Source organism: Biomphalaria glabrata, chromosome 11, assembly GCF_947242115.1.
Source record: "Biomphalaria glabrata chromosome 11, xgBioGlab47.1, whole genome shotgun sequence".
NCBI lineage: Eukaryota > Metazoa > Mollusca > Gastropoda > Planorbidae > Biomphalaria > Biomphalaria glabrata.
In genome coordinates, this window is record NC_074721.1 from 4,888,341 (window position 1) to 4,914,113 (window position 25,773).

General features: G+C 36.3%; 1 protein-coding gene across 1 annotated transcript in view; it reads right to left on the reverse strand.

The window, feature by feature from the left end:
• LOC106063491 (uncharacterized) overlaps positions 1-25,773 on the reverse strand; it is a 98,090-nt gene that overhangs the window by 35,952 nt on the left and 36,365 nt on the right. The window contains exons 12-21 of the mRNA XM_056045465.1: positions 22,647-22,784; positions 21,205-21,474; positions 17,405-17,534; positions 12,214-12,410; positions 8,718-8,984; positions 7,056-7,178; positions 6,810-6,952; positions 3,918-4,044; positions 2,452-2,636; positions 1,298-1,379 (exon numbers count right to left, since the gene is read on the reverse strand). Coding sequence (XP_055901440.1) covers positions 1,298-1,379; positions 2,452-2,636; positions 3,918-4,044; positions 6,810-6,952; positions 7,056-7,178; positions 8,718-8,984; positions 12,214-12,410; positions 17,405-17,534; positions 21,205-21,474; positions 22,647-22,784 — 1,662 coding nt within the window. The remainder of the gene's footprint in view (positions 1-1,297; positions 1,380-2,451; positions 2,637-3,917; positions 4,045-6,809; positions 6,953-7,055; positions 7,179-8,717; positions 8,985-12,213; positions 12,411-17,404; positions 17,535-21,204; positions 21,475-22,646; positions 22,785-25,773) is intronic.

Consider the following 25,773-nt stretch of genomic DNA (forward strand, 5'->3'; position numbering starts at 1 on the left):
AAAGTAAATTCTCACATAGTACTATAGAGATGCGAAAGGCAGATACTGTCACATGTTTATAAGCACAAGATAAGAAAGGTATTGGGTCTATTTGTCCAGCACAGCAAAAAATCGTCTTCACAAAGTAAACCATTGGTCTTCAATTCAAATCCTGATATCAGTATAAACATTTCTGTGGCTCAAACTCGCGTCATTCTTTTTAGTTGTTTAGTGATTATTAACATGACCATTTTCTCTAGCCCTCACCATCAAATCTTTTAAATCATCATCATTCCTTTGGGTTCCTCATGGAACATAGTGCATCAACAAAAAACACGCCACTCTCCAAGGTCTCTAGCTAGTTTTTTGATGGCTTCCCAGCAGGGACGGACTGGCTATATGGGCGTTCGGGCAAATTCCCGGTGGGCCGGTACCCAAATGGGCTGGTAGGGCCAAGAAAGGGCTGCATGGATGCCATTATAGCAGGCATCAAATTGTTAAAGCCTTATAAAAACGATAAAAAGCCCCTCTGAGCGTCGTGTTAAAAAAAACAAAACGTTCACAGACTCTACAGTGTAAAACTATTTTAATGTAACACATTTACCTAATATTGTGATAGCCTACATCCGTAGACAGTGCTACTAGTAAGGCTTCATCCTCTTAGGACCTACACATTTAGCGATTTAAAAGCGACATAAGGCCGTTATTTGTATAAAGATTTAGAGTTCACGGTATGCATGCATATCGATACTTTATCAAACTTAACATAATGACTTAGAGAACAGATAGCCTAGGTCTAGAATGCCATCATATGATATAGGCCTACAAGCTATGGGCCGGATTGTATAGAAATGCCCGGGCTGATTTCGACACCCAGACCGCCCCTGCTTCCCAGCGCTTCCCGGTCCTCTCGGTTTCCTCTAGTATTTTGCCATGTTCTTTTGGTCTTCCTCTATGTCTTGTTCCCTGGGGGTTCCACTATAAGGCCTACCTAGCTCTGTTGCTGGTATCTTATCTAAGGGTGTGACCAATCCATCTACACTTCCTCTCTAAAATCTTTTGAATATTACTTGTATATCTCTCTAATCTCTTCGATTGTTATGCGGTCTTTGTAATGATACTTAGGACCTTTTTGTAGCATCACACTTCCATTGCTAGGATCACAAACGAAAAGATTAGAGACATGATTACTACAGCCATTGCCCCCAAAGATGACATTATATGTATAGGCTTTAATTAATGTTCTGTTGTGCTAAAAGGCAAATTTAAATGTTTAGATACGTAATTTATATATTTATATTAATACATAAATATATACCTGTCTGATACATCAAGCTGCTTCTCTTTGTATTATCCCAGCCACTTATATAGATCGCCTGAAAGGTGTTCAGCTCTTCTGTCTTTAATAGATCATAAAACAATAAGTTTAAAAGTACTAGACCTTTACAGCATCTGTTCTATAGATCGCATGTTCTGAAAGGAGGACTTTAACAAAAAATATTCTAAAACAAATAAAAAACTAGTTATCTTATTCAAAGGACCAAGTTACACAGACTAAAAATTTAAAATATCTAATTGCCATAAAACAATGAAAAGTTATCACGGAACCCACATTGTTTGTAATCTATATATATATAATTCTCTTTATAGCCCAACCATGCCTGAAACCACCAAATGTCATGGAACAAGATAACTCTTTTATTTCTGCAAGTCGGACTAGAGTTACCCCACATAACTTTTGCGGCGAATAAAAAAGAGGGAGTGGGAGAACAAGTAATCTTCTCTGTATTCATCCGTCACTAAATAGCAATGCCGGATTTAACCATTGCGGGACCCTATGCAAAACCAAAGTTTAGGAAGGGATATGGATAATTGAAAATTAAGAGTTTGTATTAGAAAATAAATTCGTCTTTATATTTTATTCCTTCTTTACTACGTACAGTAAAGAAGGTGTTCTGAATTTATTTCTATACCTCCAAAATTAATGCCCAAATCAATCTGATCTTTAGTGGAAAGTTTATTTCATATATGCTGAGCCCATTTTATATTAGCAGTTGGTAAAAATATATCAATTATAAGTTTAAGCATCTCATACTACCAAACTTTCCCCTATAACACCAAGACAATTTTGGAGCTTTTATTAAGTCTATTGACTTATCAAAACTACCCAGTCGTTTGACAGACTTTTAACCCAAGAGCCAGAGTTCATTGTTAATGACAAAAATATAAGTAACTTTTTTTAAAATCCATATTATGACCTTCTAAGAAACACCGCTTTAATTTTAATACAATTTCAGAAAATGAAGTTTTGGGCTTTTTTTAAATGTAAAATAATAGATTGACTTTACACCTATCTTTTTGTGGTCAAAGCTATAGTTAAATTCTATACGATGTTAAGCCATTTATCAAGCCAGGAAACAAGAAGTTATAGTGTACCGATCTAAGTGAAATCAGATCTGTATTTGACTTTACCTGGCTGGTCTGTGAAAATGGTTGGACGTCTGCAAACGTTGTCACAAGAACTCTGTTGACATCAAACTTTGATAGCTGGTGATATTTTATGACATCTTTTTGAGCCCTGGCTAGGATTGCTTCAGCATAAGGACTTTTTGTGGAGCTACCGCCATGTTTTTCATAAAGATGGTAATAAACCTCACCTGTTTTTTTAACGGGAATAATTTGAGCGAAATAAAAGGCAATGAATACTGTGAAAAAAGGAAGAAGCACGCAGAATCTATACTTATATTAGCCTACCATTTTTTTCAATATACAGTCATGTAAAACTCGGTGCTGAAACAATGAATGATGAATACATTTAGATATATAAAAGAAACACTAGCTACTGTAATGTAACTATTTATGAAACGACGCATCCAAGATGACGGACTTTGAACGCATCACTACAGTGACGCTCTATAAACATAAATAGTGTAAAAATGTATAGTTTAAAGATAGTTGCAATTTAGATTTTACGGCGACAACATTGTCTAGTGACAGATACTTGACTTTGGGGGAGGCGTGGTGACTGAGCGGGAAAGTAATTGGCTGCCGAACCGAGATACCGGGTTCAAATCAAGTTGTTCCCTCTTTCTTCCCTCTTTGAACCCGGTATCTGGGATTTTTAATTTCGGGATCTTTGGGCGCCTCTGAGTCCACCCACCTATAAAAGGTACTTGACATTAGTTGGGGGAGTAAAAGACGGTTGGTCAGTGTGCTGGCCACATGACACCATCGCTAATCGTGGGCAACAGAGACAGATGACATTGACATCTTCTTCTCTATAGATTTTAAGGTCTGAAAGAGGGAACAACTTACTCGACTGTGTCCCATTCTACATTAAAGTTATTCAGTTGTTGAAGCTGAGTGAAATACATTTTTCTACGCTTATTCTTGTAACGTTTTCATTTATCATCCAACACATAACTAGTAACTAGCAGGCCCACGCCTGAACTCATAACTAGCAGGCCCACGCCTGAACTCATAACTAGCAGGCCCACGCCTGAACTCATAACTAGCAGGCCCACGCCTGAACTCATAACTAGCAGGCCCACGCCTGAACTCATAACTAGCAGGCCCACGCCTGAACTCATAACTAGCAGGCCCACGCCTGAACTCATAACTAGCAGGCCCACGCCTGAACTCATAACTAGCAGGCCTGAACAAGAAACACAGGCAATTTTCTAAGTAATTGAACAGAACACACAAGGGGATTACGTTACACTAATGTTTTAATGAGAGAAAATGGGGAACGGTGAAACAATTGAGAGATCTGACCAAAACACGAATCATGTACATTTTTGACATTAATACACCGAAGCTATTCCTAATGAAATTTAAATGCACTGAGAACTAATTATTTTTTTTTAATATTTTAATTGCTTTTGATACTATAGTACATCTTTGTTGTTGTTTTTTTAATGAGTGTATTTATAACATACCAAAGTTGGGATTAATGTTTGCCATGTAAGGTGCTAGAATGTTGAGATTGGCCACTTGATTCAAATCCGTTGCACCACCCACTGCAAACGCACTGTCACCAAAGCCAATGACACCTTTAGATAGAATCTAGGAACACAATACATGTAAAATCAATTAAATACATTCAAATCTGAACACTACAGTATTACAATATCAGATCTATCAATATTGCAATCACATCTGAAGACTTGTGTTACAATAATAGATCTATCAAATATATCATTGTCTTGTTATGCCTTCTGTCTATCGATAGACACCTAGTTTATAGTATTAGTTATTTAGCGACGCACCATAGAAGACTTATATTGAACGGGACTAGTGACGTTTGGGATATTTTGGGTTAGAGACTGGAAAATCACTTAGCGACAGGATTCTCTTGGATAAAGACGTGTTTTATTTGAAAGAGACTCTGACTGTGGCCTTCTATTGGATTAAACTTATTATTCATTGTTCATCAGTGTTGACCACATCTTTTCACTTGTTAAATCGATGTGTGTTGATTATGTGCTGTTGTTCAACTACATTGAATACACCCGAACAAGAAACCCAAACGCTTAATTGGCCTAATTGATTGAAATCTAACAATCATCTACAGTTGACTTCAGTAGAGAATTAAACATAGAAAATAAGACGCTAAACCACAGTCTACATAATCTTCTGTAAAGAACATTTCTACCTGCTTTTTTTTCGAGGTTTAGATCTATATTCTATAATCGTACAAATAATGCATCATAAATAGAGTTACTTGACAAAGAATAAACTGCAAAAGTCTTATGTAACCTAGTTCTGATTTAATAAAATGTATTTTTCAATTACCACTTTTGACAGTAGCTCCTGTAGGATGAGTCCATCGTCATAGTTGGCCTGTGATGTGGCCAACGTGATATCGGTCTACACTGACCAGAGTGTAGAGAACTGATGTACGGAATTGAAGTAGGCCTACTCGTTTGAATGGATCTTCCCAACAGATCACCATCCTCAGACAACGCCGTCTGCGTTGGTTTTGGTCTTTTCCGCTAGATGGAGGGTGAACGTATGTCCAAAGTCAGTCACTAGGGAAACTTGCGGTGGTCTTAAGAAAAACTGGTCACACCCACTTTCGATTTGCAGAATCGGACGGGTGTAATCAAACGGACCTCAAAGCAGCAGATATCGATGCTGAGAAGACATAGCCTTAGACTGAGCCATATGACAAAGTAAGCAATGGGCAGTAAAAACTGAATGACCTCAGCTCAAAATAAATTTAAAAAAAACGAGGCGCATACTAAAAACAATAGGCTCCTCTACCACCAAAGCAAATGCCACATTTACCTTTGGACAGAAATGTCTTTCCAGAATAAGACTCTTAAGTCACATGGTAACACGACTAATGGAGGTCAACACACAAGTAAGAATTAGTAGCAGGTTGAGTTTAATAACAATATTATAAGAAGTAATTTATATAAATGGAATGATACTTTTATTTGTTAGAAGTAATTTTATTGAGTAGAATGACACTATTATTTGTAAGAAGTAATTTGAAGAAATGGAAACACACTTGGATCTTTCTGAAAGATTCTTAGGTTTCACATTTAAAGACCGCATCACAAACAAAGAGATTAGAGATTATTGCAGCTATTGGACCCCGCGTTGACATGCTAACTAATGTAGAAAAAAAAACGCAAATTAAAGCTCTATGGCCATATTACAAGCTCTTCAGAGCTAACAAAGACCTTCCTTCAGGGAATTGTACCAGAAAAAAAGAAGAGGCAGAGAAAGCGATAGGAAGACATCATAAAAGAATGGATGGCCCTGCAACTGAAAGGGTTTTTTTTATCCAAGGCATAAGCAGAGAAGAATGGAGAAAGACGGTCAATAGATCTTGTGTGGTGTCCCAACGGTCCAACAGACTAAGGGATAGGTGAAGTTGAATGAAACTTGAACTATTGCTTGCAAAAATGTGTACTTTCACCGGAATGACGTTTTCGTTTTATAGAAAGCAATTCAAACAGATTTAGTATGAGTCAATTTGGTTTGCCAAACTCAACTTACAGGATGGGGAGTGTTGGAGTGTATGTGTGTGTTTGTGCGTTTCTATAATGACGTCGGAAAGTTAGCGATTGATTCTCAATGATGTAAGACGGGTAGCAGTGTTGCCAGTGGTCCTAGCTAAGTGGAGACTACTGGAGAACGTTGTGTTATTGTAGTGAGTTAGATTTTGCTTAAAAAAATATTACTAAATTCTAGTACATTTATTTTATCTCATATCAACTTGATTTAGTCTATATTATAATACAAGTTCTATTTAGTATTGTTCACAGGGAAGTTATTCAAGTTTAAACAGTTAAGATATAATAATACGCCTACAGCTGTTGAGTTGTCTACCAGCAGTTTGGTGCTACAGGTCAACGGCCGTCAACAACAGGGTGGCGCTGCTGTCGCTATTATATTCTTGAATTCGGGCCATGGTTACCATGCAAAGTTGTTGTCCCCTAGAGTGCAATGTTTTCCAATGTATTTATACATAGTAATATCATTTGCCCTATATTTCGTAAGATCTAAAAGTGAATTTTGTAAATAAGAGACAGAAGAGAGAGACAGAGAGAGAGAGAGAGAAAAGAGAGAGAGAGAGAAGAGAGAGAGAGAAAAGAGAGAGAGAGAGAAGAGAGAGAGAGAAAAGAGAGAGAGGAGAGAGAGAGAAAAGAGAGAGAGAAGAGAAAGAGAGAGAGAAAAGAGAGAGAGAGAGAGAGAGAAGAGAGAGAGAGAAAAGAGAGAGAAGAGCGACAGAAGAGAGAGAGAGAAGAGAGATAGAGAAGAGAGAGAGAGAGAGAGAGGAAGAGAGAGAACAATAATTTGTAAAATAATGTAATTACATTGGCTGAGTACTGATATTGATCACCAAATGGCGCCCCTGTACTGAAGCGTATTGTTTCGCTGATAAACACTGTGCCATAGGAAGTGTATTTCTCTGAAAGGACAGAATCTCCTGCCCTCTTTCCGTACGTATAATACGGTACTGTGGAGCAAAAGAAAAGTTCGTATTTGTGCGATTTTAGACTATATTAGAACTTAATTTTTAATGTAATAATGTAATTAAAAACAAAGTTTTTTTTTGTTACCTGTGCATTTCAGCTGTGTTTCTTCATCAAGAATCAAGCCATCAGGACACAGGCATTGCTCTACCCCAGGACTGACAATGTAACAGGAGTGGGAGCAGCTTTTGTATACACAGTCCGAATGTTCTAAGCATAAAACAAGTAGTTTTAAACAAGTAGAGTCAAACAAGTAGAGTTAAACAAGTAGAGTTAAACAAGTAGAGTTAAACAAGTAGAGTTGAGTTAAACAAGTAGAGTTAAACAAGTAGAGTTAAACAAGATACTAATATTGAAAGACAGCGTAAACAGGAATCATCACTCTTTCAATAGAAAAAGAAAACAATGGGTCTGTGTTGTGCGCTTTGGATTGTCGTATCAATAGTTCCGGGTTCGAACACTTTGCCAGTGTGGCTTTAACTTCTCACTTCCCACTGGCTACTAAATTCAACCACATACGTTCTTTTGCCTAGTCCTCTCTCTCTCTCTTCTCTCTCTCTTCTCTCTCTCTCTTCTCTCTCTCTCTCTTCTCTCTCTCTTTTCTCTCTCTCTCTCTTCTCTCTCTCTTCTCTCTTTTCTCTCTCTTCTCTCTTCTCTATCTCTCTTCTCTCTCGCTTCTTTCTCTCTTCTCTCTCTTCTCTATCTCTCTTCTCTCTCTCTCTTTTCTCTCTCTCTCTTCTCTCTCTCTTCTCTCTTTTCTCTCTCTTCTCTCTTCTCTATCTCTCTTCTCTCTCGCTTCTTTCTCTCTTCTCTCTCTTCTCTATCTCTCTTCTCTCTCTCTCTTCCCTCTCTTTCTCTCTTCTCTCTCTTCTTTAGCCTATACGAAGACGCACACACACACCCCATAATAACCAGAAAGTAAACAAAATAACGAACAAAACAAAAACAGAAAAAACACACACACACGAAAGAATTAAAAAAAAAACAACAACAAAGCTTAAATTAAGTGTAATTGTCTCAATATGTTTGGATTAGGCATGTCATTTAATTTGCAATAGATCTAGACAAACAATAATAATTCAGTGCTTTTAGTATTATTTTGACCAATTGTTGTTTTTTTAGCTCAATTTTAAGCGTTAAGCTTTTTCAATGCACTATGATCTTGAGGCTTAGCCGTAAAGTACCTTACTTTCAAACCGAGGTCCAGGGTTCGAATCCTGGTGAAGACTGGGATTTTTAGTTTTGATAACTTGGGGCGCCTTTGAGTCCACTCAGCTCTAATAGATACCTGACATTAGTTGGTCGTAGTGCTGGCCACATGACACCCTTGTTAACCGTGGGCCACAAAAAAAAAAAACATATGACCTTTACATCATCTGCCCTATAGATCAAAAGGTCCGAAAGGGAATTATTTGATCCTATGACTTGTCTGGACCACTGGGAAAAAGGGGATCGGGAAGAAGTGGGTGTCTGTGCAAATGTTATCTTGATCACTATAAAAAAAAAAGTTGAATTGAATTTGAACTCTGGGCTCAAGCCTCCTCATGTGGACTTAATCATGTGTCAAAGTACAATTTTTTTTTATTTTTTTTTAAATTGAATCTTGTTTTGTTAAATACTAGAAATAGATGTGTAAAATTGACACTTGATCCGAGATTGGTTGTAGGAGTAACAACGTGTTCAATGTGTGTACCAGACAGACACAGACACAGACACAGAGTGAGTTGATTTTAGTTTTGTAATAAGTACCTTGACAATACCCAGTGGAGTTGAGTCTAAATCCTAAGTGGCACTCGCACCTGTAGCTACCCTTAGTGTTGACACAGTCTGAGTTTGGTGGGCAGACTTTGTTGTTAGTACCTAGACACTCGTTGACATCTGTGGAACAGTCCTCTGAACTCCACCCAGGCTTGCAGATGCATACTCCGTTGACGTTTTCACAGAATTGAGTGTTTTCTTTGACACAGCGGCAATTTGTATCACAAGACTCCTTCCCGTAGGTAAAAGAACGACACACTAAACAAAATATAACATGACAGATCTACTTGTTAAAAACTAAGCATCATAAAAGTTTAAGAAAACAGTAGTTTTTATTTTAAATTAACTAACATAACAAAGTATACCAAGCTTATTTTTTAAAATATAATTTTCAATCGAATGAAAATTTTTGTTTTTAACATCTGGTATCAGAGGCCCGGTTTTGCCCAGTCAGCCGATATGGCCGCCTGCCGTTGGGTGCCCTCAGACAGGACAGGGGTGAAGAGCCCCATGTCCAGGCCTGGTGGTTGGATAAAAGCCTTTCTAACCGTCAACGGGATAATGGCGCCTAGGGCGCCGACGCCCTACTGGACTTCATTGAAGGTATCAGAGGGAATTAACTGTTAAGTTATAAATATCGGGCATTTGATAAGACTAGGGTACTTTAAATTATACATATCTTGTATTGGATAAGACTAAGGAACTCTAAGTTATAAATACATGTTATTGGATAAGGTCTTTAAATTATATAACCACCCTACTCTCCAGATTCGTCAGTGGATTTAATGTTATTTAATGTATTTGGATATATCTACATTTTTACCAGCGTCATCAAAGAATTTTGCGTTCCAAGTGGGCTACACGGTACTGTGCTACTAAAACTAGATCCTTTATTGTTTTAAATTTTACAAGAAAATGACGCTTAAAGATGGTTTCCGAAATATGTGTTTTTCGTCAATACTACCTTCGACTATTCAATAAGAAATAAATGGGTGAAATATGTGCGAAGAAAGAAAAGAGCGTTTATGAGTGGCAACATACAGAAAAAGAGAACAAGGTTACAAAGAGAGTTTGTGTGGAAACACAAACTCAAAATCGGCCCCCGAAGTGGTCCACCCATGCAGGTAAAAAGGCAGGTTTCAATATTTTCAGAAAGAACATCAGAATGAAATTCTATCAAAGACAAATATCAGAGAAGAATAGAGAAAGAAGGTTGACAGATGTTGTGTGGTGCCCCAGCGGTCCAGCAGACCAAATGATAGATGACAGTGAAGGTGAAGTTAGATGTGAACCTTGCCTAACTGATGTTATAATGAATATCTAATTGATCTAATTGTAAATCTCTTATTCAAATCCTCGAGAAAAAAAAATCTGTAGACTTTTATTGGTGTATTGCAGTTCACGCGATAATATGAAAAACTACCTACTAATTGTTGTTTTAAATTAAGTCCAACTTATATAAATACTAAATAGATTTTTTTAGAAAAATGTAAACATTTTTTGTGTGTAAATGTAGTAGTTAGTATGACAAAATTTACATAATTAGCAATATAAATGTTAAAAAAAAATTGACAAAAAAATCTAAAACCATTTGCATAAATGTGTTAAAATATGGTAAATAGTTATCTCCCTTATTAATAATGAATAGTTGTAAAAGTGTTGTATTTTTATGAAAAAACTGCTTGCATAAAAGAAAAGAAAAATTAGCCGTTGCATCAGAACTTTGAATGGTCTAAAATATTATGATGTCGGATTTTCACTATCTTTTCTACTTTACGAGATCTAAACGGGACGGACGGACAGACGGACATTTCACACAAAACTAATAGCGTCTTTTCCTTTCTAGGGGGCTCACAGAAATTTCAACATTGTTGTTGAGGAAGGGAGGATAAATTACCGGCACCAAGCTAGAGGATTAAGTTAAGCCAAGTAAAGTTATGCAGCGGTGGAATGGAATGACAGGAGCACAGATCGAAACTATCAAGAATCTTGTTAAAGGTGACGAGGAAACATGTAGAGGAATCTAAATCTTGATACAGAATGGTCTGTTTGTCATTATAGCATTTGTGTTCAGTTATTACAGTCTGAAGTTTGGACAACAATTACAGGAGCTTCTTACTTACTTACTAGTGTATCAGCTCTTCATTAGTAGAACTAGATGTTATTTGTGTAATTAACGTATACCAATGGTGCAATGAAATTTCATCATAAAATAAATATAATAGAATCGATGATGCACAGTAATGATTCATAATCCGAATCTTTAATTACACAACATGACTTCGGTACACAGTCACAATTACATTTGATTGCTTTCTTTTACTTCATTCTCTTAATTGACTGACTAAAATCTCCGACCAACTCTAAGGTCAGTCAAAATATGACTACTCGACTGACTTCATTAGCTGACTGTTAACTTGCTGACTCAGGTAGATAGATAGACATATATAGATTTATAGATAGATAGATAGATAGATAGATAGAACGATTGACATTTATTTATTGATTGATTAATACTTTAAATCTGAGGGTCTAGGGTTCAAATCCATAATTGCGCGATTACTCTTTTTTTTTTACTTTTTAAAAAGATTTTCTAAAAAGATTATTCCGCACAATTTAATTTTAATAATTCGATCTACATAAAGTTGAAACGGAATTTATATCCGCGACCCTAAGATAATTTTTAACACTCGATTGACAAATTTGATGATTGATATTTCGATGAATAGCTGAAAGTTCTAAGAATACTCATCTATTGTAATTACGACTATTATCTGAAGCGTCAAATGAAGATGGGGGGAATAAGTGATATTACTACTCGAATGCACGGCCAAAAACCTATGCGTTTGACAGGGGTAGAGCAATTACATATAGTAGGTACTAAAATCTCAAGTGCTTTGAGGAATTCGGTAGGGTGAAAAATAATTGGGTTGGGGGGGGGGGGGGTAATTTACGATTCACAGGCCAGAAGCGAGTGTGTTAGTGAGCGGATTTGAAACGCACCGTTCCAATTAAATGTAATATAGGCTAGAAGACACGGGTTAAAAGGTGGGTTGTTGTTACCGGCAGTTTTATGTGAGTACACAAAAAAAAAAAGGAGTGGTGGTATGGCTAAAGTAGTATGTAAGCATTAGCAAGATGTAATAAGAAAAAAAAATGGCCCACAAAAATATCATGAAATATTTCGAGTTAGAATTGACAAGCAGAATAATTAACAAATAGTATCAATAGCACTAGGCCCTATTAGTTACAGATAAGAGTTGTTGGAGGGGGCCGAAAAAAAGGGATACTCGAATTTACGGGTCCAATTCAAAGCAATAGATATTTGCATTGGCTGGCCAAAGGAATATATGTAAGAGCGTTTAGTTTCATATTAATATATTGTTACAAATAAGAAAAAAAATGTTGGGTCCAAGAAAAAACCAAACAATATATAGCCTGGGGTCGGTAATGCTAGTATTAATTATATTGAGTATATTGTACTTACCATGTGATGTGTATGTTCCATAAAAGGCTCCATAATCATACTCTCCATTTGATGTTAATCTTATTAACATTTGGTTCTGGCTAGAGCGTATGACACTTGATGCAACAAAGCAGTATCGACCTATAAGTCGTTTAGATTCGCTGTCACCATCAAAGATGATCATTTGGTCAGCACAATTCAGATAAAATGTTGAGAACCTTAGATTAAAAAAAAAACACTAAATATTGTTAGATATGTATTAAAGCTCGAAGCTACATAAAAAAAAAACATTTTACTTAAAGGAATGGCGGTTGTGAAATCTTATCTTTTAGAATAGAAACGTTACTTTAAAAAAAAAAGAAGATTATTAGGCCTGCGCCCTACGCATATCCCTAGGTCAGTCTAGTCATGCATGTTAATCAATTACTTAAATTCTGCCAAATAATTGGTTTTACTGGCTGACTCAGGCAACCCATTCCACCCCTTATAGCTGTAATATTTGAAATGTTAGTTTTTTACAAGTTATTTAATTCATTGTAGGCCTGTGTTATCAGTGGATCCAGAACTTTTGAGGGGCGAGGAGCGATTTTCTTATTGAAACCCATTTCCTAAGTCCTTAACCCCTATGTAAACCATAACCATATGTATAGAGTCTAGATACACAAACACAGATTTACATGACAAGGGTTCTCTCGCATTCTTAGGAGTAAAAACGCTTTCTTCTCTTTCGTTTACGATTCACTATGCCGTCCTATTTAACAAGGCAAGTCAAATTAAGCAAAATAAAATATTTGAGCACGGGTCGACACTGGCATGAATGACGATCGATTTTTTATTTTTTATTTATTTTTTTTTTTGTAATTTTATTTGGATGAATATTCATCGTAAGACCATCATCAGGTGAATGTAGTAAAAATGTGTGTAGTATAACTGTTTTGGTAAGGAGAAAACGGTCAAGTTTCCCATTGTCTTGTGGACGTCTACTGCTTCTGTAACAAGACAATGGGAAACTTGACCGATTCAAGCAAAAAAAAAAAAAGACCAGTAAATATGATTAGGCAAATACATATATATGAAATATAAAGTCTAATTTATAGAAACGCTTTTGAAGATCGCTTTTACGTGATAAATATTCAAAATAAATATAAAGACCCTAACTACATTGCAAATACAAAGATTTTTTCCTAGAAAAAAAAATGTACTTTTAACACTGTCAGCAAAATGCAGCTCAGAAATTGAGAAAGGCTGATTTACATAAAGGGGAGTTTAATAGTTGCCTCCGCAAAAAAAAAATGGATATAGCCTATATGATTTTTCAGGTAAAGGAGATTCAAATGGAGGCATTGTCGTAGCGCAGCATGGTGTGAATGACACATTAGCGGATCTAGAACTTTGGAGGGGGGGGGGGCGATTTTTTTCCAAACCCTAACCCTAATGCCCAGTAAACCCTAACCCTATGCATAAACGTGCGTACAGTACACACACATACACACACACACATATATATATATATATATATATATATTATATATATATATATATATATATATATATATATATGAGAACTTTCAAAAAAAGCAGCATTTCTCAACCTTCGGCGAAAAAAACAACAACTGGGGCAGCGCTATAAGGTTCTCTTGTGGAGTTCGTGGCGAAGCCCCGACGCCAAAAGCGTTTTCTTGCATTCTTCATTGCAGAAACGCATTCTCCTGACAAGTACAGCTCTTTATTTATCAATGTAGTTCGGGGCGAAGCCCCGACGCCAAAAGCGATTTCTTGCATTCTTCATTGCAGAAGGGCCTTCTCCTGACTTCTACAGCTCATTATTCATCAATGGAGTTCGAAGCTCATTATTCATACTACAAAGACCTTTTTGAATAATGTTGTACTTGAAAATTATTTTAATATGAATTTATAGGCCCTTAATACATTGCAAATAAAACCGATTTGTTCCTTGAAAAGATAAGATACCCCACATATTTAGATTTTGGCTTTAGGGATCGCCGCCGAAAAAAAAATTATTCAATAAATAGTATTCAATAGAATGTAAGTATAAATTGTGAGTTATAGTCCCAAATTTATTTAACTAGAAAAATATCAGATTGAGTAAAGGTTGGTAGAAGGCGACTATGAAAACATTACTTGAGTTTATAACTCATCTCAATCATGGCTTATACTGAAAAATTTCGTTTGAATTCTAACTTTTCCAATGCAAAGTCTTACTTAAAATAATTATGATAAATTCATGTGAAATTAAATAAACTCTGTCTGGAAATGGGAGGGGCGGTAGAGTGAAAACGATTAATCCTCGCTCCTTTAATAATTTCTGCTAAAGATTGCATTTGGCATTAAAGAATAGGGGTGGGGCGACTCAATATAAGAATTTAATTTATAGTATATATAAATAATATTAGTGACCGATTTTTTTAATTTTGTAATTTCTTAACTATAATACAAAAAGAAAAAGTATTGGTTTGTCCAATGGGGGAAATGCGATTACATGTATCGCCCCTCCCACCTGGTACAACCCTCTTTCATTTAAATTTACTAATGATACAATTTGAGATTAGATTGTGGTATGACATAATATACAATGGGTCACATATCAATACGTAGTTTATATTATATAGATATTCAACAAATTTTGTTCACAAACTATGATGCTCCACAAAAATAGGACCGCCCGCCATGCAATCGCCCCCCCCCTCCCTCACCCCACCGAATCAGCCAAAATACTAGAAAGGGAGCGACTTAATTTAAAATGTATATATTAATTCAACTAATTTTGTTCACAAACTATGATTCTCCACAAAAATAGGACCGCCGCCCCCCCCCCCACTCAGAGGGTTTAGGTGGGAAGGGCAGTAGAGGTATTCGCCCCCCCCCCCACACCAATCGGCAAACAGGGAACGACATAATATAAAGATCGGTTAAAAAATCAATAAAAAAGTTTCATTATATAGATATTAAATTGATTCTATTAGCAAGCTGTGATTTCTACAAAAAAATTGGACCGCCCCCCCCACTCGAAAGTGTATGGGGGGGGGCGGGATTGATACCATCGCCCCTCCCGACCCCACCATTCGGCCAACATACTAGAGGGGGGAGCGAAATAATCTAAAAATAGGTTGAAATATAAATAATTAGTATATATTTTTAACATAAGTAATAAATTCGTATACAAATTGTGTGAATTCTATAATAAAATTCGCCCGCCCCCCCCCCCCAGGCCGGCCGAGTGGGTGGTTGGGCGATCGCCCCTACCGCCCCCCCCCCCTCCGGATCCGCCAGTGGAATGACAAATGGTGGGAACGTGGTTATTGAATGGAAGAGAGGTTAAAAACAGGAAGCCGGAAAAGATGGACATAAAGTAAGTTGTAAATATTAGAGGATGACGTTAGTTGTAAGAATCATTAATGTGTCTCTGAAATTAGAACCTGAGAGTGTTTGCTTATTTTTCAAGAGTCTTGTGTCTTAACGCGCATCTACACTACTAAATTCAATTTAATTATAGCTAATTGTTGTTCTGTCCAAAGTTCTAGCTGCTTGGTTTGATCCCCAATTTTTTCTCCAGATGTTGATAGAAAAGGGGGGGGGGTGAAAGGCTTAGACACTGTTGGACCAAGGGCCGCTTTTATGCCATCAAACCGAGCTTTACCATTTTCTAGGAAGAGACTTTCTTGAATTCTGTTGCAGGTATCCAGAAGTTGTTAGCACATTGTCTAGCCATTTGTTTTGCCTCTTTATTAGCAGTTTTGAAGGCCTGTAAAGATTTTGGACTAACCTTCGCCTTGTGAATGAGGTGTGCAGATAGTTTTTTTCTGATGCAAGGTTCCATCTGTGTTAGATATGTGTTAGATAGTGTTGAGGACCAAAAGCAGTAAGTGTTGCACTGTAGACTACATCTCTTAACTTCTCCTAACTGATAGAGACACCTACAGGATTGGCGTTAATTAGCTTAGTCCTAGATTGACTGTAAGTATTAGCGTTCTTGTGGAGTACTTTGATCAACCTATTATTTATCATCCTTTCCATGGTTTTGCAGAAGCAGCTTGTTAGTGCTATTGGGCGATAGATAGCTGGGTCAGACCCATCTCTTCCTGGTTTAGGTATTGATATAACTGTGGCTGTGGGTTAGGGTTAGGGAAAGCGCCTGTTTGCCATACACAGTTATAGATTTTACCAGGGTTGCCAATGAGGGTTCGGGGAGATGCTTGAAGTACTGATAATGGATTTCATACTCTTCTGGCGCTGTGTCATGTGATTTGTCCAGCGAGTCCCTCAGTTCTTCAATTGAGAACGGTTTGTTATAATCTTCATTGTTCTCAGATCTGAAATCAATGGGGTGTCTTTCCTCCCTTTTTTGACTTTTTGGAACTCTGGCATGTAGTGTGCAGTAGATGATTTATCTGCTATTGAGTATGCAAGGCAGTCAGCTATATCTCTGGGGGACGTAACAGTTCGCAATTGGATTTTCAAATGCACTATTGCATTTGATTCTTTTGCTTTGATCCGCCTTACTGCCTTCCAAACCTGTGCTAATATGTTTATGTTGAGTCATTGTTTGTTGTGAATGTTTTGTGAGAAAGTAATTAACAGGAAGTGAGGCAATAAAAAATGATAGTCTTCTATGTCTACTTGTATAAACACAAAGTCTCTGTTATTATTATTGTTGTTATTAATTAATGTCTAATACTGAGTTTTTCATAAATGTTTCCTGTAGGCAGACAGCTACAGGAGTCTCCGAGTCCATCAGTAGCTGCATTTCCTCATAACTGCATTGAGGCCTCTACTATTCCACTGCACATTCTTGGAATCCATGGCTTATTCCAAATGACCTACTTGGAGCTATTAGGCCTTGGGAGGCCCCAAGAGGGGTTTCCCTTTATTCCTGTGACCTTTGTATTTTAGACTTAGGTTTGGATGGAGAGGAGGACACCCCTCTTTTAGGGAAAGTCGTTCTCTCTGGAGAGGGGAGATCCCTCTGGTTAGAGCGGAGGTAATTTCATACTCCCTCACCTTAGGAACAATGTATAGTTAGTTATATATAGTTTAAACTTGATCCGAAAATGGGAAGTGGAAGAAATGAAACATCCAAAATTTGGATTAGACAGAGTGAGTTGGTATAAGCTTTGTTAAAAAAACAACAACATATTACATGTTGTTGTTTTTTTATTCTGATAAATTTTGTAAAGGCGTTATTTTTTTTTACCTTAATGAAATGACAAAATCACTTGGAACCGTGATAAGCCAGGAGCAATTAGCGTTGTTTGTGATATACCATTCGGGGTAAAAATAATTCTTGATCACCCCCGTCTCATTCGTTAACACATAGTTGCAATCTGTAAAGTGAATAAATATTGACAACGTTCGTGTACACAAATTTCAAATTATTTAGAAAGTTGGTATTTAGAATATTTTAATCCTTTTGCATAATAACTAAACATTACAGCTTACATGCTTCTGAAAGTATTTTAGACTTAACCGTATTATAAATAAGAACTTCAACTTTGTTTTATAAACTTAAGTTTAATAATAGTCGTCTAAACTATTTTTTAGATATTTTCAATGAAATGTTGAAAGTGATATAATTTTAATGTAAATTAAAATAGTAGGCCCTAATATTTACTTTTCTGAATTGTGCAAATAAAGACTCACTATTGGTTTAGACATAAAAAAATATTTATTTAAAATTTCAACTAGTAGATTATTAATACGCTCAAAACATGGGAAAATTTCGGAAAAAAAGTGTAACTTGGAATGGAAGTGACGTCATCGGACTAATAACCGAAAAAAATAAGTTTTGAGGTTTTACTGAAATAATTTTAAATTAGTTCAAGGAGAACTCCAATGGTTTTTAAAAGTTGTGATATAAAATGTGTTTTACTTTGAAAATAATGAATATATTATTATTTTTTACAATTCTTCTTATTAGGTTGCAATAATGTGTGGAACCTCTAACTTGCCTGTATGGAATCTTCTCTAAAACGGCTCTAACGAGGTTTATCTGGTTTGACCGTTATAAGTTTTGGAAATAGTATCTTAAAATTTAATTTGGTCTATATTGAACACACGTCAGTAAGTATTCCCAAATGTATTCAGTAAAGAATCAATATTTAATCAACGATAAGCAACATTTTTTGCACAGCTAAAATTAATACGTGACTATCAATATACATATCTATACAATACTTGTACTGAACAATTTTTCAATGCTTAATATCAATACTATATACCTAACTAGATCAATCAATACTAAATATGTAATTAGATACAGTATTCTAGTATAGACTACTGTCTTTAGTTTGTCTAAGTCTGGATCAATATAACCGAACTGGAATCTTCTATATTCTAGTAGACTTATACACTGATGTAACCAGGATTTTTTCCGGTTGGAATTAGGGTTGAGTTAATGTTTGTTTCATTTTTTTTCTTTCTTATTTAATTATACATAAGTTAATGAGAGAGAGGTAGTCACGCATGACTAGATTGACACGTGAAATACGTATGACGTAATTATCTTCTTTTTTTGTATTATATAATATATAAGAGAATCAAATATTGGATCATTACACAATGAACATGTTATAAGCATTACAAAAGCAATACAAAATAGATAGAACGCATAAAATGACTATCTCGTTTAACATTTTATGTAACTGAATTTCAAAAACATACTTTTGAGAACATACATTTTACTTCCACTTTTGTTGTTCATTATATATAGGCTATAAAAAAAAGAAGTAAACCTACCATGGGCGTAGCCAGGGGGGGGGGGTTGGGGTTCAAACACCCCCCCCCCGAAATGAAATCGGGGGGAGTCGGAATTTAATGACTAATTTTTGCTTTGATTTTGTTTATTTTAGGTGAGTTTTTAATACTAAACCATAACTTGCCCCATCACAACCAAAGGGGTTTTGAGTTTTAAACCCCCTACCAGGGGGTTTTTAGTTTAAAACCCTATACCAGGGGGGTTCGAGTTTAAAACCCCTACCAGAGGGGTTCGAGTTTCAAACCCCTACCAGAGGAGTTCGAGTTTAAAAACCCCTACCAGGGGTTTTGAGTTTAAAACCCCCTACCAAGAGTTTTGAGTTTTAAACCCTCTACCTGGGGTTTTTGTAGTTAACTCCCCCTCTTCCATAAAACAAAACAAAAAAAATGCAAACTAAAATCCCCTAATTCCAAGAGCACAGTTAAGGAAGATTTTGATTTTAAAACCCCCTCTAAAATTTACGATAAACCCCCTCTTCAATATAAAAAAAAAAGCTAATTACGCACTCAAAATGTTATGAGCGTAGCTATATGGATTTTGACTCAGATTTGAGTTTAAACCCCACTTCAGCGGGGTTTGAAGGTAAAAAATACCTCTTTAATAATAAAAACAAAGCAAATTATACACTCAAAATGTTATGAGTGTAGTCAAAGGGGTTTTGAGTTTAAACTCCCCTCCAGTAAAGTTTGAAGCTAAAAAGTACCTCTTCAATATAAATAAAAGCAAATTACTCACTCTAAAATATATGAGCGTAGCCAAAGGGGTTTAGAGTTTAAACCCCCCGCCAGTGTAAGAAAAAAAGCAAATTACGCTCTCAAAATGATATGAACGTTGCCAAAAGGGGTTTTGAGTTTAAATGGGGTTTGATGCTAAAATACCTCTTCAATAAAAAAAAAAGCAAATCACACACTAAAATTATTTGAGCGTAGCCAATCAAATTGGGGGTTTTGAGTTTAAACTCCTCTTCTACAGGTGGCTTTTTTTTAAAGTTTAAAACCCCTCCAGATGGTTTTGAGTTTAAGATCCCCTACAAAGCATTTTGAGGTAAAAAAAACAACAACAACAGATGATTTTGACGATAAAACTTCTCTTTTCGATATAAAATCTAAAGCAAACTACAATCACTTAATTCCAAGAGCGTATTCAAGAGAGGTTACACATTTTTACCAGTGGCAGGGCTCCATTAATAAACTGCAGTGAATAGTCATCTGCCGAAATTAAAAAACACTAAATGTGGCTCAACAAAGATGGCTAAGACAGATTTTAGGAGTCATTTTATAGAGATCGGGTTTAAATCAAGGAAATCCTATGCCGAACTGGGAGTCGACCCCTTCGTAAGATTGTGAGAGAGCGACGCATGAGGTTTGCGGGACATGTTCTCCGACAAAATGAATTACGCATAAGAATAGTTGCAATGATATCCTAGTACAACTTGACGCCACTCATTCATGGAGGTCCTCATGGCAGGTGGGAAGAGGCTTCAGACATTACCAGTGACAGATTTTTATGGAAACAGCTTGACGTCAAATGCTCCAAACGGCGCGGGAGGGTCTAAGTCAGTAAGAATAGCACATAAGGTTTTTGAAATAAAACTTTTTAATAGCAGGAAAATGCAGTGTAGATACCTCAGAATATGCATTTTGTTTGCTTTTAATACCAGAAATAGTGCTTGGCGGCGGGGCTTCGCCCCGCGCTGGGGGAGCTCCTAGCGCTCCCCCAGACCCCATTGCTAGTAATGGCGGGGAATTTACAATTTATGGACACAGCTTAACAGCAAATGCGCCGAACGGCGCGGGAGGGTCTAAGTCAGTAAAAATAGCACATTAGGTTTTTGAAATAGAACTTTTTTATAGCAGGAGAATGCACAGTCCATACCTCAGAATATGTATTTTGTTGGTTTTCAATATCAGAAATGGTGCTTGGCGGCGGGGCTTCGCCCCGCGCTGGGGGAGCTCCTAGCGCTCCCCCCAGACCCCCTTGTTAGTAATGGCGGGGAATCTACAATTTTTCCACTACCTCATGGAAGAACCTATTCTAGGGCACAATAAACGTCTTCCGAAAGAATGAAGGGTCAGAATGTAATAAAAATTATGTACACACACACACATAAATACATATTTTTTTTTTCGCGGGGGGGGGGAGAAAAAAATCCCCCCCCCCCGAAAAAAAAATCCTGGCTACGCCCATGAAACCTACACATTAGTAATTACTTCTATACGTAGTGTATGATCTATACGTACCTATATGTTTACAGGTGTTGGCATCTGCTTCGGTGTAGCCCTGATGACGATCGCAGTAACATTCATATCCTCCGTACGTGTTGTAACAATATTGCCCCATTGGACATGTAATAGAGTAACATTCGTTGAAGTCATATTCACAGGACTGACCTGTCCAGTTTTTGTAGCAGCCACAGAACGAGTCGGTCACTGTATCATAACTTTCCGTATGGTCAGTTGAACACCTACTAATGAGTTCACAGTTAAGTCCAAACTTTCCATGTCTGCATTCTAATTTAAAAAAAAAATGGTTTAATTTGCACATTTATATGTATTCACAAACACATAAAACAACATCTTTTTCTATGTTAAAAGAAGACCCTTCCATTGGCCACCTCCTGCTACGTTGCCAGATAATTCCAGCGGTTGTGGCGGGTAAGGTCGGTCCTTATGGCATCATGTAATGTATATCTTAAACACACTAAGAAGACTAATAACAATTAACACATGACTTTATTAGTTTCACAATCTTTATCCTTCAGTATATGCTGTCCACCTAATGACATTGTTGTTTACTGACCCGCTTTTCCACACGGTTACGACTTACACATTTACACACTGTTTACTCAACTAAGTAGGTCTGCTGGTTTATCCATACACAGTCAGACTCAGTACACTACTAGTCACTCAAAACAAATGCACTTACTATCAAAAATACTTTGATTTGAAATTTAAACTATTTACCAGACAAAAATACATTACAAATAGAACTAAGGGCGAAGTGACCTATGCCTAGTCCAGCACTAATGGATACCAAACAATATACCTTTGCACAGTACTAATATTTACCTACCAGGTAGGTACCTCCGCCCAGCACTTCAAGCTACCTGACGCATTTCTTCACCTAGCACTAATGGCCACCTGGCAGGTAAATTCGTTAAGCACTTATGACTACCTGACATATACCTTTGCCTAACACTAAGTCTACCTGGCAGGTAACTCCGCCAAGCACTCGTGGCTATCTTGGCGTTCCACTTCACCAAGCACTAGTGACTACCTGACTTGTGTTGAAGTAAAATTTCGAGATAATTGAATATTATCAAACATTTGTTTCTGAAGCAAACGGAAATTGATGCATTTGATCTTCCACCAATTTTATTATTACAATGAATTGACTTCATTAAACAGAATTAGCAGACATAAGACACTCTGTTCAGTAGGCCTAACTTTAAAACACTAAGACAAATGACTAATCGAAACATCAAAAGAATAAAATTATTTGGATTTAAACATTCTACCCTTGACAATTAGATTTCCTTTTTTACGCTCACTAATTTCAACGTAACGAAAGCAGAATGCCACAAAACAATTTCTAAAACACACAAAAAAACAAAGGTGGGCCTAAAGTGATTTTTATCAAACTAAAAGAAACTTGGCAAAAGGGCATTGCTTGATTTCCTTACCAACACACTGATCTCCGTCTAGTTCCATTCCGATAGGACAATAACAGAGCTCGATTGCAGAACTTTGGTTTTCAGGTGTGAAGCTAACACAAAGATGTGAGCAGTTTTTTAATGTACAGGAAGTTGTATTGACGTCATCTGTCAGATTATAGATAACATGTGAACTATCAAAATATTTATTTAAATCTATTATAATATTCATTTCTTAGTTTTATAATATTATTTATTTTTTCCTACCGATTCATTACTCTCCTTCCCGACATTTTATAAAATAAATATGTGAAATCGTAGATAAACTGCTAAACGTGGATCTTTTAAAAACATCATTGATGCAATAAATCAGATTTTTTTTTCTCATTTTAATTATAAATAAATATTTGTGCTTTTTAAAAATTTCATTTTAATTAGTACTACATCAAATATACATAAATGTAATTTACCATACTATGGATTTGCCAAAACCCCTACACCATCCCAAAAACGACGTTCGAGATATTGAAATACAAAGGGAATATTTACATAAAGCAGCGACACCAGAAGTAGTATACATAGACCCTCAGGGGTCTACGAGGACTTCCAATGTAGTGGGAAAAAAATGGAGGTCTATAACCTGTAAAAGGGGGGTCTACAATAGTGGATCTCGTTAAAGCATGTCGAGACTTTGAATGTCATTTCTCATTAATGATTTGTACCATAGTTTATCCTTTGAAATTTAAACCTGTTTTACGAATGATTTTTTTTATATTTTAAAGTATTAACATCTTATTTTTAAAAACATAATAGAGTCCACTTGAAAATAATACTGCACATGGCCGAGTCTAAAAAGAACTGAAGAAAGTAAAGTGTTGGTTATTAGAAATTTGCCTTCATTCCGCTCTTATCGAAAAAGCAATTGTCTATGTGCCATTTTAAATAACAAAGTTTGAGGTTATGTCACTATGAAACATCATTTGAGACCAAGCCAACATGATAAAATAGTTTGAGATTTGAAATACTTTCGAACACTTAAGTTCAGAATAGATCCAAGGTAAAAAAAAAAGTTTGATTAAACATCAGAAACGAGAAGAGATTTGTGAGCGTCTAAAAATATTTTTACTTTGGCTATATCGAACAGAAAACTGCACACACTTGACAAAATATTGACCTTGCCAGCCATTGAAGAGTTTTCAAAACCTGTTTTACTCATTCCTATATCTGATATCATGATAAAATTCCTCTCAGCAACAATACAATTCAAATGCGTAATGGTAAAATGAATTATGACACTAAAAGATTCTTAAGTAATTAGATACGAATAACAAAAGTCTACTCTAAAAAAAAAAGGCTGAACTGGTTAACCTTGCCAGATAATATGTGCTATTATTATTATGTTTTCGTTCTGTTATGAATCAAGAAATCCAAAAAAGAACTGCTCTTTGACCAAAAATTTGATCAATTGTTTCTTCACACTAACGTATGCTAGTTGGAGTAAGGCTAATGTTTGAGACTATTTTTTTTCTGACTTCTTTGTACTAAAGATCCAATTTTAAAACAAAACAAGATTACAAAGAGAGTTTGTGTTATCAACAAACTCAGTGGCGGCCCCGTTGGATCCCTGATGTATCCGCCTATTGGCAAGGAATATTCAAGACTTGATTTTGTTTTGATTGTCAAAAGTAATGTTTCAAAGATTCATTTGGCGTTGTAGAAATATTTTTTTCTATAAAATGGTTTGCATGTTTCGGATGTTCCTTCAAAGTTAAAGATAATTTACTTGCTTGTCCTAACCTCCTGCTGGACGACGGGGGTTGGCAGCGAGCAGGGTATAAGCCCGGGACCGTCAAGATAATCAGTCCGCACAACTAGTCATTGCTGTTAACTTAATAACAAAACAATAGCCTATTATTGATAAAGAGAATTTGTAGAGATGTAAATGTCTATTGTGAGTCTGTATACCTTGCACTGTTTATCAAATAGATTGCGTGTTTCTGTACGCGAGAAATTACAGGCGAGTTACTGAAATAGGCGGATATGACAGTGATCCTATGGGAGCCGCCACTGAGTTTGTATTATAACACAAACTCTCTTAGTAATCTTGTTTGTAGCAGAGCTAGCGTACTTTATTCTAATACAACGTACTAAACAATTCTGAATGAATACTTAAGCCATTCTTACAATATCATGGCAAGCTGAATGGAGGTAAAATAAACCCAATATACAACTTTTTATAGCTGTATAGAGACTCAAAACAAGCAGACATTTAGTCACATAGGCCAATTTATCATTCTTTGGCATTGAAGTTTAGTCGAGGTATAGGCCAATTTATCATTCTTTGGCATTGAAGTTTAGTTGAGGTATAGGCCAATTTATCATTCTTTGGCATTGAAGTTTAGTTGAGGTATAGGCCAATTTATCATTCTTTGGCATTGATGTTTAGTTGAGGTATAGGCCAATTTATCATTCTTTGGCATTGATGTTTAGTCGAGGTATAGGCCAATTTATCATTCTTTGGCATTGATGTTTAGTTGAGGTATAGGCCAATTTATCATTCTTTGGCATTGATGTTTAGTTGAGGTATAGGCCAATTTATCATTCTTTGGCATTGATGTTTAGTTGAGGTATAGGCCAATTTATCATTCTTTGGCATTGATGTTTAGTTGAGGTATAGGCCAATTTATCATTCTTTGGCATTGATGTTTAGTTGAGGTATAGGCCAATTTATCATTCTTTGGCATTGAAGTTTAGTCGAGGTATAAAAATGAGTGTTTGTCAAAGGTTGTACATATTTCGGATTTTCCTTCAAAGCTGAAAAAAAAATCTACTTTTAATCCAAACCTCCCGCAGGACGACGGGAGATGGCAGCGGAAAGGGTATGAACCCGGGATCATCGAGACAACCAAACGACGGTCCGGCGTGCATACCGTATGACCGGGCAGCCATCCCATGTGTCTAGGCTCTTATATTTTGTAAGCACACATGGGCTTCAATGAGGCCTGTGTCAGCACACTCGAAACAGTTACACCACTGTTAGCACATGTAAGTGTTCGAAATCTACCATTCGATATCGGGTCGCCTGGGGAGTCAATATTTAAAATCATTCGAATCTTAAGTATTTTTAAATCAAGATTTCGTGATTAAGAATAAAGTA